Source organism: Vicugna pacos, chromosome 30, assembly GCF_048564905.1.
Source record: "Vicugna pacos chromosome 30, VicPac4, whole genome shotgun sequence".
NCBI lineage: Eukaryota > Metazoa > Chordata > Mammalia > Artiodactyla > Camelidae > Vicugna > Vicugna pacos.
In genome coordinates this window covers 26,319,545-26,337,429 of record NC_133016.1, presented here as the reverse complement: position 1 = coordinate 26,337,429, position 17,885 = coordinate 26,319,545, and the positions used below count along the sequence as shown (strand labels likewise).

The window sequence follows — 17,885 nt, the reverse complement described above, 5'->3', positions numbered from 1 at the left end:
GCAAACATCCGTAATCCAGATATATTCTTGAAAGGCAAGGATTTTTTTTAATTGATGTATAGTCCAGTTTACAATGTTGTGTCAATTGCAAGGTGTTTTTTGACTTTTGAATTAAAAAATACTTTTTCAGGAGGGAAATTAGGTGTATTTATTTGTTTGATTTTTTAAAATGAGGTACTGGGGTTTGAACCCAGGACCTCGTACATGCTAAGCATGTGCTCCACCAATGAACAGTACCCTCTACCCCAAGGCAAGTTTTCTTATCCATTACTATGAAGCTAAGGGGTTCAAATAAATTGAATAGAATTCCAGATCTTTTGATCCTACTGTGGTCCTTTTCTTTATATTCTGCTGAAGGGGTTTGGGGAAAGCATATCCTTTGTTCATTTCTTTATTCAGCATTTTTGAGTAGTGGCTTTATATCAGAGCCTTGCTAGGTGCTTGGAAATATAAAATAAGAAATGACACTTCTCTGCAGGGGCAGGAAGCCTAGACCAAAAACTGGGTAATGTGATCCGAGCTACAGTAGCCATGTGCAGACTCTGAGGACAAACTGTACCCCCGGATTTGCTTTGGCTTCCCTTGCCTTCTGTCTGGTACACACCAGGTCACCGCAACCCAGATGGGCCCATAACACACAGCAGAGTATGTACCTCGATCTCCTCTCCTGTCTCGGCAGGGCCTGCAACATGAGCATCCCTGACTACGTGTAGTGTGCTGAGGACCACCAGACTCTTCCCGTTGTAGTCCAAACCAATGAGATCATCTCAGAGGAGAATTTCTTTTGCATCTATCAGCTACTCACCTCGGTGAGCCATATCAGCCCATGTGGCTCCCAGTGGACACTCTGTATCCACTACAGGCACCGCTATGTGCCTGAGAATGGGTGGAGCGTCTTCCAGAAACACTGCAAGGTCGTGGGCCTTGTCACCATTACCGACTGTATCTCTGCCAAGGCCTTGGAGAAGCTCCACGTGCAGAGGAGCTGTATGGCACCTCGATAATGACTCTCAGCTCTTTGTCTTTGTACTGCATGTGGAGGAAGACGAGCAGCCACGCACCGACGTTGCCTTCAAATTTAGAGGACTGCAGGGTGGTGGAGAAGAGGATCGAGGACTTCACTGAGTCACTCTTCATCTTGCTCAAGTCCAAGTGGCTGGATGGTGGCCCCAAGAATTCTGGGGACAAGATCCCCCTCCCCTGCATCCCGTTTGAGAAGGAGGACTTCATGGGACTGGACACAGACAGCAGGTAAGTTTACGTGGAGGCCAGCCCACCCTGGCTTTGTGCCGGATTGCTTCCCTACATCCAGAAAGGGATCAGCAAGGAAGAAGTCTGTCTTGTAGCCAAGGGGGGATGGAGATGTAGCCCGCCGGTTTCCAGACATTTCAAAGTGAATCCGCCTTTGTTTCAGAGAGATCCTTTTAGGGTTAGTGTGGACACTTACTCCCGCTTTACAGCCATGACCATGGTGGGAACCCTGGGGTTGCTGTCCAATAAAGTAGCCAAAGCCACTGATGCTAGGAGCACTGGGGAGGAGGCTGGACTGAGCTGAGATGTGCTGTAAGTCAAATGCACATCAGACACTGAGGCTTGTCTAGTAAAAGTATATAAACTATCTCTTTACTTCCTATATTGATTACATGTCAAAATGATAGTATTTTACATACAGTTGATTAAGTAAGATCTGTTCTTAAAATCAGTTTCTAGTATTTGTTTTTTGTTTGTTGGTTTGTTTCTTTGTTTACCATTTTAAACGTGGCAAATGGGAAACATTATTTACATGGCTCTCATTTCATTTCTGTTGGGCAGCCTGTCCTGGGACAGTCTCATCCCTTTGCTTATAGATGAGATGCTGAACCCCGAGAGGTGGAACGAGGAGCTGGTTGAGCTGGGGCTGGAGCCGGTGTCTCCTGCCTCCCAGGCCCAGCACCTATTCTGCTCAGGCCCTCTCTTCTTGCCCGACAGCCTCCATGCCAAGTTAGGACATCAGAAACACCGCCGGGGACTTCCGAATGAACTCCTTATGCAGGGAAAGGCGTATCACGGTGTATGGGACAGAGCAGGGAAATGTTCATTCTCACTTTTTCCCTGTGATTAAGTCAACGGCCCCACATTGCCTCGGAAGTACAGACAAGCTCTTCTGGGCTGCCTAACCCCCAACTTCAGCTCTGTTTCCCGGTGTATCTGTTGTGCTGTCCCTCAGGCAGAAGAGGGTGAGATGCCTTTTCCGAGACGTGGAAACCTTTGCTGGGGAGAGTGAGGGAAGCTGTGTTCCCCCGGCCTACGGCCTCTGTCCTTGAGTCTGGAGAGGGCTCATGGTGGTCCCACAGGTGACGGTCCGAGAACCTGGCACATGTTTCTGGGCCCGCTGTGAAGGAAGTGCTCTGTGACTCTTGAACTTAGCTAAGATCAGATCCTACTCTCTGGTTGTTGGTAAGTGGGAGGGGAAGATGCTAGAGAATTGATAAAAAGAATGTCTAGACCAGCCCTGTGGGTGAGAAGCACAGGGGACACGAGTCCCACCTGCGAGAGACAATGTAGCAGGTTCTGGATGAATTTTCTGTTCCTCCCAGACATACCTCTATGACTTAAGGAAGGGGAGAGGCATGCTGTAGCCATGATCTGTACTTGTCCTCTCAGGGCCCTGTGATCTACATGCCCGCACTCCCCATCTGCTTCTTAAGATGAGCTGGCATGTATAGGAGCCTGGGCACTGCTGAGGGCATAGCTGCCAGCACCGTGCTACACCAAGTCTGGCTCCATTCACCTCTCCTGTCAACACCTGCTGAGGCCCCAGGCATTTGTCAAGGTAGGTGCATCGGTGCAACATAAGCAGGGACCACTTCTCCCCCTGGACAGACTGGTGAGTGAGCAGTGGAAGCCTGGAGCCCTGCCCCAGCCCCCACGCCAGTGCCTCCTCTTTTGTCATAGGAGGCACTGGTGATATTTTTGCTCAACAAATGCTTGTCTCTGAGTCTGCAGCCCCACCAGAGAATGCCAGATTGTTTTTGTCTTTTGAAGTCTGCCCTTGGGACTTGGCGGAGTATCCGGATGTGTAATTAGCCCACAGTGGTTGACACTGTCCCCATTGTTTACCCAGAACCTCGTGTACCAGGCATGGCTCCCAGTATCGAAATACAGCAGCGCATTAAACCTCCCTCCTTTTGGGTCTGTCTGTTCTGGTACCATAAGGGCTCAGCCAGCTTCTGAACGTCAGTGAGATAACGCGGCCAGTGAGCTCGGGTCAAGCACATTCTCCTCCACTCACTTTTACCCCATTGTTGCTTTTAGTATTCCACAGTCATTAATTATTTAAACAATTCTTTGGTACAGGAGCAGAGCCTAATTCTCTCCTGCTACTCTTGGTGGAAGTGAGTAAAACGGTCCAGACTGAAATGCGACCACAATTTGTAGCTCAAAAGCTGCCTTGAAGCTTGTAGGTGGAATTTTGGTTAGGGGCGCTGACCACGTTGGGGTCCCCCGGCAGCGCCGCTCCCCTCAGGTCCCTGCTTTCCCTGGAGCAGGGGGTGAGGGTGGGTCTCACCATCCCCTCGTCCCTGGCCTCACACACTCACGTAAATTCTTGTACATGCTGTCAAAATCATTTTTGTTCTTGTGTGTTTCTAATTTTCTCTTGTTCCTCTTTTCCTTTTTCTTTATTCCTTTTTCAATTGTACTGCCCAGTGAGCATGTTGTTGCATCTGAAAATGTGGGCTGTGCACACCCTGCATTGGAAATAGCCAGATTGCCCTCCATACTGTCTCCATCGCTTTAAAAAGCAAAATCTTAATATCTGTCTTGATCCATGTATTATCCTAGTCATTTTGTATTTTCTAATGTTTTGGAATATTTGCTTTGTTAGCACATTACCCACTGGTGTTAGATACCTGTTAAAATCCTTGCTTTGAGGGACCTGTTTGGTCCTCCTTTTATTTGGTGACAAATGCGCCCTTATTAAATTTGTTTGATTGTTTTGAAGAAGTAAGATGCGAATTGATTTAGTCGGCTGCTCAGGGATTCTTTTCATGGAGTATTTAAACTTGTAAGGTCAAACTCTGCAGCATTTTGCTCGATTCCTGCTTTTACACAAACGTGCTCGGCACGCGGTTCCTGGCTGTCGCTGTGTGACGTGCGTGACGGCGCTTCATGGCCGGCGGTCACTGGTGAGGAAGTGGCCGCCACGGAGGTGACAGCTGCAGGGGACGCTGTTGGAGGAAGCGGTCACCGTTTGGTTCTTTAAATTTTTTTTTTGCATTCAACTTCCCCGTGCCATTTACTTTACTTTGCCTTCATAAAGGGGCCGAATTGGGTCTAAAATCCATGACACTATTTGTTCCCTTTACGAGGCTGGTTTTTCTGGGTATCAGGACAACATGACCTTCTCCTAAGTAGCTGGCTCACCTGGATCTGTTGGACACAGGGACAGCTAAAAGGGCCGTAGCTTCCTCTCTGCTCCAGCCAGTGGGCATTCAGAGCTGGGTCTGTGGTTTGCCTCAGCAGCCGTGCAGAACTCCCTGCCCCGGCCTTTACTTTTAACCCATGTTGGCAGTAAAGAGTTGAATCCGTTTCTGTTGCAGCTGACATCCACCACTGACAGCCGTGTCGTTAGTTTGTGGTAGTCAGTCTCCAACACCCCAGACAACCGTGAAGGAAGATGATTTGGCCGACCTAGGACCCTGGATTCTCACCCTCACCATGGTTCATCTCACCCGGTGGAAGGGTGTGGCCACCACCATCATGCTGACCATGAGGCCTTGTTTCTCCTTTCATGCTCTGGTCCAAATGTGGACACTTCATTTTTCACTGAATTTGTCTCGCTTGAGACAGGCCAGAATATCTGAATGAGTCCATCACATTCTGGGTGGGGAACAGAACAGAAGTAAGTGTCGCAAGTAGATGGAGTCTAGGCTGTCCGGGTTGGCAATTGCAGGCTGGGATCTGTGATGGCTGGGCTGTACACTGGACACAGGTCTTTCCCGTGGCTCCCGAGAGCCCAGGAGTTGGAGTGATAACAGCCTTGCGTGGGTTCCCCCATCCTCATCTGCTCACTGGCAAGTGTGTCTGCTAATTAGGAGCTCCCCCAGACCTCGGGCCCTTCAAAGCTCAGACCACGGGAAAATCTTGAGTCCCTTCTCCTGGGCCTCCTGTGTGAGAATCCAGTGCCTTCTGAGGTGACCAGCGGCAGGAGATGCCTCCCCCTCCAGGGAGCACCCTACGGCGGACTGTTAGTGAACCATGCTGTGAGCTTGTGTGTTTCCGGCCATGGTCCCTGCAAAACCACACTTGAGATCAGCTTATTGGCGAAAATAACAGGACTGATTCCAGGGCAGGGCCGGGGGGAGGGAACAGTGGAAATTGAATGTGACCTGAGACAACTAGGTGGGTGCTGAGGCTGTTACTAAAATGGGGAGTCTGGGAGGTACCTGCCAGGAATCGAATTCCAGAGTAAATGGTGGACATGAGGCATTTTTAAGATGCCATTTTTCATCCAAGTTAGGACTTCAAAGAGGCACTCGGCTCTATGGGACTGGGGCTCAGGTGAAGGAGCTGGACTAGAGATACAAGTTGGGAGTCGTCATTCTTAGCTGGTGTTCACAGCCTTGCATGTGAATTAGATCATCTCGAGAGCTGCAGACTGAGGCTGAGGGAGGGGAGGGCTGTTCCTCGGTTGGAGGAAAGCCCAGACCATGCAGCTTTGGTGTGTCAGCCAGCGGCGTTTGTCATTTTCAGAGCAATCCCATTTATCCTTAAGGGGCCTGGGGGTCAGCAGGGCCAGCCAGAAAGAAATCCAAAGGGAGAGTCTTGGCCACGTGTGCGTCTTAGGATGGGGCAGAGGCTGCAGGATACGGAAGGTTAGAATCCTCAGAAGCTGGAGTTGGAGTGGGGAGAAGGTATTCACAGTCACCTGTGAGGGAGGGAGGGAGGCCTAGGGAGTCCCCACCCTACCGGACTCGCTTTCCCATGAACAGGAGGCAGTCAGACAGAGGATCTGAGGTAAGAAGGATGGGCACTGGGAGGGGAGCCAACCTGGAGAATGGTGCTTGGAAAGTTCTGGAATAGTCTCCCTGAAAAATAGAGTTAAAAATACCCAGACTCTTAAGAATATTGTTAGTGACTTGGGAGGAGGCAGTTGTTTTTCTGGCCTCCTAAGTGTAAGTCATGTATCCAGGGATACACAGAAGATACGGGCAGTCTGTTCCGGGGGCTTGATCCTTACCAGGGGGATCAGTGCAAGTTTAAAGGGGCAGAAGGGCAGCGGAGGGAAACTAGCCAGGCCCCGTTTCAGGTAGCAGTCGGCCGCCCTACTTGTGTGTTTCATTCAAATCCATGACTCCCAGGTGGGCGCTGACAGCCCCCTTTTGGGGATTGGGAAGCCTTCTCAGAGGGGTTAAGGAATTGGTTTGTTTAGCGGTTGATAAATGCTGTAGCAGGATTCAAGCAGAGCCTTGTCAGACTTCAAGGGCATGTTCTCTCTACTGTTTCCAGTACTTCCCTGTTATACCTGGAATGGTGAAGTGGGTCAGATTTGGAGCCTTTCAGAAAAAGTATGATTTAAGTGCCTCAGGACTGTTTCACAAAGTTCAGCGTTCTTGGATGGTTCTGAAGCATGCAGTGCTTTTCGCCACACAGAGGTAACGTCTAACTCCATTGTCGATGATGTGGTTGCAAATGATATACAGGTGTAAAACCACACTTCGCAGCTTCTAAAGGGAAACTCTCCAATTCTCCCTTGGTCGGCTTTCTTCCACGGGGTGTAACTGTGCTGCAGCATAGGCCTGAGCTTCCGTATGGAGTGAGGATTTAATATCCGATGTTAGCATAAAATGGTCAGATGAAGAAAACCGACATTGACAATTTATTTTTGGGTTTCATTAGTCAAGATATACTATCAGTTAATGGCCCATATAGCAAATGAAATTGAGTACAGGACATTGCATTTCTTACTTTCTATTTAGAGTTCTCTTACCGAATAAGGTTGCCTGCTTTGGAACATCAGTTTCACCACCACGGCACCTATCAGTGTGTTGGTGTGATTGCATTTACAGAGTGAATCTAATCTGGTCTTCCTCAGCCCCAAACACTCCAGTGCAGAATCACGGGCTGTAGCCATTTGTTAGTCACGCAAATACTTCTAAAATTATATGATGCCAGAAAAGAAAGAAGACAGAGAGGGAGAGATTGCCTTTATCAAAGTTCCTTTCAGTTCTAACTGCAAACTGTTGTTGAGCAGCTCTGGTTTCCTTTGGATATGAATATATACATTTCTTTGCATGTAACCTAGGTTTTGGACTAGAACACCAAGTTCTTGCTGTCCCCAAGCCACAAAAATACTAGCCAAATTGCACACGTGTGAAATAGTTTATACTTTTTTCTGAGAAAGTATCCTTGAATTTGGGACTTGGACTGTGATTTCTGCTTTTTGCTTCCCTCAACCGTCTTGTAATCTCTCACTCCTTCCCACGTGGTTCCCAAGTGTTCGTGGTCTCAAAGGAGCGGGCAAACACCCAGTTGGTCACCATGTACTGCTGCTATAGATAGAGACCAGACAAGACCTAAAGGACATTATCGGAGAGGAATTCCTGGAAGAAATGGGCTCTACATTCAGTTGTGAGGACAGAGTAAGAGTCAGCCAGGAGAAGGAGTCAAGAATGTGTCTCAGATCGCAGGTGCAGCCCGGGCAGAGGCCTGGAGGCTTTTGGCGTGGGCACCCGTGGAGAGTGCCCTGTGCAGTCCAGGGTGGAGGGAGCCCCTGCTGGGGAGGACACTGGAGAGAGTCCGGGATGTAGGGCTTTGGAAGAAGTTGAGTTTTACTAGAACTGACACAGTAGGCAGTGAAGGGTGTCAACAGAAGTGACCCTCAGGAAAGGTACTTCTGGTTTTGCTTCTGATATTCTACAGACCGAAGGATCGGGACGGGCGAGAGCAGGTATGTCTGTCCCTTTGAGACCCAACCGGTCATTCATTTATACATTACACGTGCACTTCTGTGAGTCTAGGGGAGAGAGCGTGTAGCCACATTAGTAAGCAAAATGTATTTGCTTCTTGAGAGCTTAGCATTGTCAGAAGTTGACTTAGCCTAGAATGTTCTAGGAAGAGAGGAACAAATTGTGGAGGTTGGAGGGAGGGAAGGCTTCCTTGGGAAACAGTCAAAATGAGACTGGAGCAAGTGGGAAGTAGGAGCAGGTCAGGGGCCCCTGTGGTCACTGGGGACCTGTGTACTTAGGTGAGGATGGGCGAGCAGGGTCTGGGGTGGGGCTAGAACTCTAACAGGGAGCCTCTAAAGGGTTTGAAGTGGGGGTTGATGTAATCAAATTTGTGATTTGGGAAGGCTGCCGTGGCTCTCTGTGTTTGTATAGCGGGGAAGAGGGGGTGGGTGCCACCAACTGGGGGATCATTAGAAGACCATTCACAGGCTGGGATATGGGCATCGGGGCTACTTGGGGATGGCAGGGGCAGTGTGGATGCCGGCTTTCCTTATTGGGGGACTTGTTAGCGGGCCGACCTAGAGGCATTTTGTGGCTGGAAGAAAACTGATGGAGGCCGCCAGGTGGATTTTCCTCTTCTCTCCTTCCCTGCCTAGTGTGATGATCTTAGCTCAGCCAACATTTGGAACAAAAGAGCTAATTTCCAGGGTTGCCCAGGACTTTGTAGAGCTCGTTCGAATGAGATCTGATCGGATTTAGGTTTGTGTTCAGATCTGGATGTTCACTTAGCTAGAAACGTCCTGTCATTTCGATTTCCATAGGGGTTTTTTACTTCATAAAGATTGCTTTCTTGGTGAGAGGAAATTTAATACAGCTGTTGTCTTTTTCAAAAAAATCATATCATTTAAGAACTTTAATATTCAAAAGAATAGAAATATATAAAATATTTAAGGAAGTCTTTGGTGTAGTTTCTTTGCTTTCTGAGCTAATGTGGAGTTAGAGCCTTTGCATTACTTAATAGCACATCCTTGTCAGTATTTAAAGAGCTGATAGTGGGCGCCCCAGGCCCCACCTCTCAAAGAATCGTTAAAGTTTTCTCTGAAATAGTGAGGTCATAAAGGTCTTGTTTTCAGAAATCAAACGGTTTATAATACGCAGCATAGCCACATTTATAAAATAATAATTAGTTCAAAATTAAGAAAGTGGAGGATAATTGATTTTTTTAAAGCCTATACATAAACTTTCTTGTGCTAATGTTGCAACTGGAAATTTTGAAAAGAAAAATCCTACTGCAATATCATCTACGTGGAATACATATATGAGTTTTACGCTTGAAAAGTAACTGCGCAGTGGTTTTCAAAGTCAGGAGCATTCCAGCTCAGATACTGGCAGTGATGGTTGCTGGTTTTCAATGAAAGAGCCTAAATTTGCCTTCTTAGCTTTTTTATTTTTGTATTGAGAGGGTTGATTAGTGCTTTGCGAGCATGATTTTGGGGCAAATTGAGGGCAGATGTCGTGTAAAAACAGTGAGATATTTCCATGCATTTTATTTTCTGGACATCACCAGGGCACATGTGGGGTTTGTGCCTGCAGGCTGGAATGCTGCAGGACTCCCTAATCCATCACCATTATGTCCTGGAGCTGCTCAGGTCATTGAATGCTTTTCTGTTGCTTGGAGGAAAGGTGGTCTGATGGAGATGATCAGATGTGCAGTTAAAGTGCTATTACTTGAAATAAGAGTAACCTAGAAACATTGCTCTAACAATACAGGATGAGGGAGGAGAATTGTCTGAGCTACTTGCAGTGGGGAGTCTTCTCAGGTTTCTCCCACACCGTGACTCCTGCCAATATCCGCCACAGTCCTGCACGGTAGTCCTGCCGAAGCAAGCAAGCACTTTGCTCAGAAACGCACTGAATTTCCTTGTGCCTCTGTTTGTTGGCTTTTTTTTGAACGCACATTTTGCCCTTTGCTTAAATGCCATCCATGCTAGTCAACTCTTACACTCATTTTTCTGGAACTCGTCCATAAATAGCTGCTGAATGGATGAACAGAATGTAGTATCTCCATGTAGTGGAAGATTATTCACACGTAAGAGTGAATAAAAAAGAAAAAAAAAAGAGGAAAATGAAAAAGGCCACCTGTTTTTGGAAGTCCACCCTGACTGTTCAACCCACACTTTTCCCTTTGAAACCCAATCACTTATGCTCCACTCTACTCTTTTTGATAGTGCTTACCACCTTCTAATAATCTTTAACGTTCTCAAAAAAAAAAAGAAAGAGATGCTGATACCACTTCAAAATATACAAGCCTTGATAACAGCTTGTTAATTGAAAGGAAGCAGATACAAACGGTCAAATATTGTTGATTTCAGTGATCTGAAATGCCCAGAAAAGGCACATGCAGAGGCAGAGAGCAGGTGATGGCTGGAAGGGGCTGGTTGGAGGGGGATTAGGGAGTGACTGCTAGTGATAGGCGGATTCTTTAGGGGTGATGAAGTGTTCTGGAAATAGAAGGTGATGAGTGCTACACAACCGTGAGTTTGCAGAAGACTGCTGAGCGCTGTGTCTGGGAGTGCCTGTTGTTGGGGCATCTTTATTTTGTTCTCATCCTGCAATGTGAAGAGCCATCTTCTGCTGTGGCTGTTCTACTCCTGTGAGTGGTGAGGGTCAGAGACTTTGCAGAGTCATGTTTCTTTTTTCCCCCTGGGTGAGTGTAGGCAAAAAAAGATTTAAGCCTAAGAAAGTGCTCCATCTGCAGAAATGTCTTTCAGCTTTGCCTGGTGTAAAAACCTTGAGAGCTTTTAATCGTTGAGGCCAGTCTGTGGGAGGAAATAGCCCGTGAAGCCTGTTTGAGCCCGGGAAGCACCGTGCATCTCTCCCAGACACGGGTGGGGATTTCACCCCCGTTCAGGCAGTGAAGGGCCCAGACCCGTGAGCAGACTTGACAATCGTGAATATTTACGTGTATCCGCTGCTTCATCTTGGATATTAATTTCAAGCTGAGTCAGTTTGTGGCGGCAGCCTCATCCTACATCAGGAATTTATAGTATCTGCTCTTTGAGGTGAAGACCTGACAGACTTGATTATTTAACAGTCTGCCTTGAATTGATATCTCAGATTCCTTTGTCAAAAGCAAAACAGCAGAAATACAGACGTCCTTTAATGCCGATGTGACCTGGAGCAGGTTTAGTTTCTGTACCTCAGTGACCTTATCTGTGAGTGGGTAAGATGATAACAGTGCTTCCCTCAGAGGAGCTGGTGAGGGGAGAGTCAGAAGCACAAATGGAGGACTTACACGAGGTGCTCATGAATGACCTAGTTTAGTGCTGTCAGTCTGGTGAGGCCTCAGGGGCAGAGATGTCAGAACAGAGCAGTCCTAGCCGGAGCTCGATCCGTGATGGCAGCTGTTATGATCAGTATCACCACTGTTGATTATCAGGTAGTTTATGACTTGGTAATATGAATTCATGAATAATGTTAAAGAACTAGATATCTCAGATCCAGTTTACATAAATTTCCTCTGAGAAATAGATGGTATCTTCCCCATCTTAAATCTGAGATGAGTCTCTAAAAAAGTCTGTATTCCTCCATCTTTTTGCTTTAATTCCCCATTTCTTAAAAAACAAAGTTTTTAAATGGAGTTACTGGGGACTGAACTGAGTGCCTCATGCATGCTAAGCACATACTCTCCCACATGAGGTATAACCTCCTCCCTGATTTTTTTTTAATTTACTTTCTTAATTTACGGAGTTTAGAGGCCTCTAATTCTTTTTCTGGAGACTTGTCCATGAACCTGTAAATCTATAATTAATGGACAAAATTTGGTTTATTAAAAAAATCAATAGAATATTGTGCAATCCATCCAAAAAGAAATGCTCATTGACTTAAAATGTTTCTCCTTTAAGGTGATTTCTCCTTTGTGGTCTAGCTTAATTTATTAACAGGCATCCTCATCATCATAATGACCAAACTCACTGTGAGTGGACACCTACCTAAGGCTAAAATGCTTTCCTCATGTTTTAGTTCATAGCAGGTGTTTGATTGTAGGTATCAGTGTCTCCTTTTTTGCAGCTGAGGGATTGAGAGATGGAGCAGCTTGTCCCAAATTACACGCAGCAGGCTGTGGCTAGCTCGGTGCTGGAACCCAGGCTGCACAGAATGCATTCTTAATTGCTCCTCTAATCAGCCTCCCGTTAAGTGGTTACCCAAACACCTGTGACTCCATTAATGGCCGAGTTTAGTGATCTCAGCTTGATGATGCCTTCAAAGGAGAGACACCATTGAGAAGGTGAGACAGAGTGGCAGAAATTACAATTGTTTATTTTCACAAATTTATAATTCTCAGGTAATTACTTAAAAAGTTAATTTTATATTTTAGTGCTCTGTAAGCACTAAAAACATAACATTAAAAATAATTATAGTGCAAAAGAGAAGTGGGCTCTGAAAGTCCAACCACTGCTATTGATGTTACTTGTTTTTCTCTAGTGGCCCTTATTGACAGAAATACTTACAAAGACTGAATTGGTTTTATGTAGTCTTAATATGGAAGAAAAGATTGTCAGTGAATATTGTAAGTAAAGTCTTTACTCTTTTCTTTCCTGTTGATGAATATGTAAGTTGTTTTCATGGCTTAAGTACATTTCCTCATTTGTGAAATTTTAGTAATATTGTTTAATTTGTCTGACTGTGAGAGTTAGACGCCTTGTATACAAAGAACACAAGAGGTGCTTAATAAAAGTGCTGTCACAATGACAGATATGTTAGATTGATCAACTCTGAATACTAAAGAGTGTCGCTTATTTCTGATGCATATTTAATATGTATATGTATGATATATTTGAATATGGTTTAAAGTAACAAGGATTCATTTTTTTTTTTGGTGTAGTATGAAGTTTTAATGAAATCTGTATCATTCTAGTGAGACAGGGACTAGTTAAATTGCCTTAATCAGATGACCTTGAAGATTATTTACACAGAATATGTATTGTTACAAATCAGAATTTATGTTGCCGTGTAACCATCCACTCAGATATTTAAATTCATGGGATTCTGACCAGATCAATTAAGTTTAGTAAAATCCACATTGATCATTTTCAGGGAATAAGCTCCTCTCTTTTGTGATTAAAGAAAATTTTGATTTTTTTCTATACTCTTAACAGGTTTAAAATATCAAAACATTGATTTGACACATTACTTTTTTAATAGAGAGAATAAAGCTCATGCTCTTTTATTATGTAAATTAATATTTTTGTATGTCGACAAACTTGTATGATATCCTGGATCTTTGAGAAGTATTTTGCAAGATATTAGATAACCTACTGTTGGAAAAATACAAACGTGACTTTTATGAACATAGGCATAGTACAGATCTGTTGGTTTTTGCTACAGTGCAAGACATGAGGCCTAGGATGCCTTTGCTGCCGATTGCCAGGAGGACACATTCCATGTCTCAGTTTCCCCTCCTGTAAAATGAAGTGGCTGAACTGGATTCTTTCCTCTTCTAAGATGAGTTTCCATGAGCCTATGTCTTCTGTTTATATTCAGGAGTATTAGCAGTATCAAATTAAATACTGAATATCCCTCCCTTCCCCCGAATCAAAGTGCAGTATATGCTACATAAGCTTTTAGTTATCTGATTCTCCTTTCTGATCCTACAGGCAATTTTTGTGTTGCATCTTTCCCGGCAACCTGGAAGGTCATTTTAGCCATAGGTGGCACTGTTGCACCTTCTTACAGTCTTAACATTCCTGTTTGTAAAAGAAGGCTTAAATAACTTTATTTTATTTTGATTCCTTTACTTAATGCTTCAGAAGAGCCCAATGTCTTTTATGTGTGTCTACCTGGAAAAGTTATTCTGCTTATATCTTAGATTTATTCTGTCATCTCACTGTGAACATTTCAGACTTGCTGTGCAAGCAATGGGAAAATCGGGCTTTTCTTCTAGTGTTAGAAACCAGTGAGCCGGGATTTTATAAAACAGCTAGAAGCGGCATCTGGACGACCTTAAAGGTGAAAAGTGTATTGAGTTCCCTGAGTTTTGACCCCGCAGCTGTGTGTTAATTGGTGGTAGGAGATTTGGTACATATACGAAGGGGTGTAGTTTTTTGACTTGGGTTTGGTTGCACGTGCTGCCACTGAGCCACGTGAGCCTGAGACAGTTCGTTTTGAGTTTTTTCCTCGTCTGTGAGATGGGGACATTCATATATGAATTGTAGAATTGTGAGAATTAGAAATTATGTGCAGTGTTTACCACAGTGAGTATGTCAAGAGGGCTCTTAAACTTTAGCTGCTGTTTTGTGTGAAGCCATCATTTGGGAGTCTTTGGCAATTACTAAGAAACAGGAAAATAAGAAGAGCTGTTTTTATGATGAAAGATATTTGAGGAGGTTCCATAGTTCCTATACCCATAATTTAGCATCAGCAGAGTCAGGACAGTTACACAGTCGCCCTGAACCAATGTTAAGCCACAGAATTATTTGTTGCTTCATATATTTTGGGGCTTAAGGAGATCCAATACTTATACACATGTTGTCTCCAGCAGCCAACTGAGAGATGACACAAAAGAGTAGACAGGCGATAAATGCCTTCTTTGTTACTGATGAAGCCACGTTCTTCATGAACTTCAAGGCTGTGGGAAAATGCGTGTCATGATACTGTGTCCCAGAAATACAGACTCACCCTGTCCCATGTAGCTCTGGGCCACAGCGAGCCTTCCCTTGAGAGGACCTGCCCCTTCATGCACAGGGCTTTCCTGACATGGAGCTGAGCATCCCAGGTGCTTCCCAATGGTGACCAACACTGGAGTTAAAGGAAGGGTTTCACATGCCCTGCTTGTCTCCCCGGACTCACACCTCACTCTGTTAGTGTGATGAGTGCTAGCTGTGGGCCAGGGGCCAGGGGTGTGAAGGGAGAAGCACTCTCCATGGCCCAAAAGAGTGGTTAGGAGGCATCCCCTCCCTCAGTTTAAACAGGTGGTGGGATGGAACATAAGGGTACTCCCCAATTGTTTATAAAAGGAGAAATAAGGATGTTCTTTGGGACTTAGGCTAGCCAGGAAACACATAAGATGATTAGAGGGGAGACTTGTAGATCACTTTGATATTAAGTTGACATTTGTTGAACACCCAAAATGTGCTACATTCTTTTCTGAGCATTTTACAGAAATGAATCCTTCAATCTTCTCAACAAGCGAGTAAGGAAGGTTTGATTGTTATCCCAGTTTTACAGTGTGGAAATTGAGGCACACAGAGGGTAATTAAGTTGGCAAAATCACAGAACTAGTAATTGGCAGAGCTGGTATTTAAACCCTGGCTGTCTGGTTTTGAGGCTCCCAGAGATGGGCTTTTTGTGTTTAGCGTTATCAGCATCCCTGAATCTTTGTACCTCTGTGCATCAGTTAGCCTAGAAAGGACAGGGAAAGGAGAGTTACATGGGTGCTCATAGTCATGTCTTGCCGCTGTCCACGGAGAGTGCACCGTGATTGGCGTTAATTGTCTTCTGGGCAGTAGATCTGTTCGTATAATAGAAATTTAGTTCATTGAGTTAATCTAGAAACCCTTCCTGCTCCGTTTCTGTCCATGCTTGCCATGTGACTGCCTGCCCGTTATTGGGCAGTGGAGGAGAAAATGTACTCATGGTTGAACTCTGATATTTCAGTCTGGTTCATAGATTCACGTCTTCTGTTACATTAATAAGCTAAGTTTCTGGTTTTCTTGCATCAGTGTCTCATGACTTTGGTTAATGTGAAACCAGTCCATGGGAGCCCAGGGGTGATGACGGTATAATTTCTGAGCACGCTGTGGCACTTCTACCCATGCAGACGTGGCTGAAGGATGTCCACCTTCCTCACTGATTTCCCCCAACAGCAGGGTCCTCTCCCACCCCTGGATGTGAGGTTGGGAGCTCTCTGAGTAGGCCAGTCAGAGGCCCAGTTAACCAATCAGAAAATGATGGAGTACCTGGAAGTGGGTTTAATAGAAGAAAAGGGCTTCCAGGTAGTCAGATGGGCTGTTCGAGTCCATTTGGTGAAAAGCTGTCCACTGTCTGTGGTTTAGCTGCTTCTTTGCTATTGAAAAGTCTGGAGTAGATGAAGGGATTTTAAAAAGCAGAAAGGAATGATTTCAGGCGGTACGTCCACACTGGTTAGAAGTGATGGATGACCACCAGTGTGAGGCATAGACAGAGTCTTACAAACTTCATAAAACAGCATTAAAAGCTCTGCCATCTGAGTGCACTTCATATGGGGTCCAGATCATCACTGGTGACGCAGTGAGGGCAAGTAACTGATGATGGCAGAAAGAACATGGACGCATCAAAAAGGTCTCGTTCACGTTCCCTGTTTAAGGGATGCGGCACAGTGTAATATATTTGAGCTGGTTTTTCACTGAAAAATTTTTAGTGTTTTCTGGGACTCCCCAGTACCCCAAGGGTCCATGCAGCTGGGTGTCCCCTCAGTGCAGCACTGTCAGCGCTTGCCCTGGGCTGACGCGGTGTCACACGGAGTAGGACGGTCAGCGTCCCCGGCTCCTCTGAGCTCCGTCTCCTCATCCGCAGAGCCGGGTTTCTCATCCGTGTCTACTTAGTAGGGTTGTTGAGAATCACACGTGAAGCTTCAGGGGTGACTTGTGGTTGTCTCTGTGATTGGCATATAGTGAATATTTGATAGAAACACTTGTTTTTTTAGTATAATTGTAGTACCTAGGTTGCAGTGGTTTTTAGTCTGCGTTTTTTTATAACTTTATTCTTATTTTTTTTGTTTTGCAACTTTGTTTATTTATTTTTATTTTTATTTTTTAACATTTTTTATTGATTTATAATCATTTTACAGTGTTGTGTCAAATTCCAGTGTTCAGCACAATTTTTCAGTCATTCATGGAAATATACACACTCATTGTCACATTTTTTTCTCTGTGATTTATCATAACATTTTGTGTATATTTCCCTGTGTTTATTCTTTTTTTTTTACATTTTTTATTGATTCATAATCATTTTACAGTGCTGTGTCAAATTCCATTGTTCAGCACAATTTTTCAGTCATTCATGGACATATACACACTCATTGTCACATTTTTTTCTCTGTGATTTATCATAACATTTTGTGTATATTTCCCAGTGCTATACAGTGTAATCTTGTTTATTTATTCTACAATTTTGAAATCCCAGTCTATCCCTTCCCACCCTCTACCCCCCCCCCCCGGTAACCACAAGTCTGTATTCTCGGTCCATGAGTCTATTTCTGTCCTGTATTTATGCTTTGTTTTTGTTTGTTTTTGTTTTTTAGATTCCGCATATGAGCGATCTCATATGGTATTTTTATTTCTCTTTCTGGCTTACTTCACTTAGAATGACATTCTCTAGGAGCATCCATGTTGCTGCAAATGGCATTATGTTGTCGGTTTTTATGGCTGAGAAGTATTCCATTGTATAAATATACCACATCTTCTTTATCCAGTCACCTGTTGATGGACATTTAGGTAGTTTCCATGTTTTGGCTATTGTAAATAGTGCTGCTATGAACATTGGGGTGCAGGTGTCATCCTGAAGTAGTTTTCCTTCTGGGTACAAGCCCAGGAGTGGGATTCCTGGGTCATATGGTAAGTCTATTCCTAGTCTTTTGAGGAATCTCCACACTGTCTTCCATAGTGGCTGCACTATTCTTATTTTTAAATATGCACTTAGTTTATTTATTTTTTTGGAGGTACTGGGGACTGAAGCCAGGACATTGTGCATGCTATGCAGGTGCTCTACAACTGAGTAAAACACACCCTCCTTTTCTGCACTTGAATATAAATATTGCTATACACAAAATAGCTCTTAAACACCATCATGGGACCTAGTCACTGTATAGACAATTGAACACGTATGCTAATTCAATAGGAATAAATGTTGATGAGACATACATTTCTGAATCTGTTAATGTGCTTAAAAACGATCATAGGTAGTGATAAACACGAATCT

General features: G+C 44.5%; 1 protein-coding gene across 6 annotated transcripts in view; it reads left to right on the top strand.

The window, feature by feature from the left end:
* Positions 1 to 1,003: 1,003 nt before the first annotated feature.
* LOC140690317 (trafficking protein particle complex subunit 9-like) overlaps positions 1,004 to 17,885 on the top strand; it is a 103,785-nt gene continuing 86,903 nt past the window's right edge. For 2 of the 6 annotated variants that reach the window (XR_012065550.1, XR_012065549.1), the window contains exon 1: positions 1,059 to 1,251. Coding sequence is in view for 1 of the 6 variants with exons in the window: in XM_072952020.1 (XP_072808121.1) it covers positions 1,161 to 1,251 (91 nt within the window). In the remaining 5 variants the exon portion in view is untranslated. Of the gene's footprint in view, positions 1,252 to 2,643; positions 2,813 to 17,885 lie in introns of those variants that run through there. The other 4 variants (XR_012065556.1, XM_072952020.1, XR_012065546.1 and 1 more) reach the window with 4 other exon arrangements.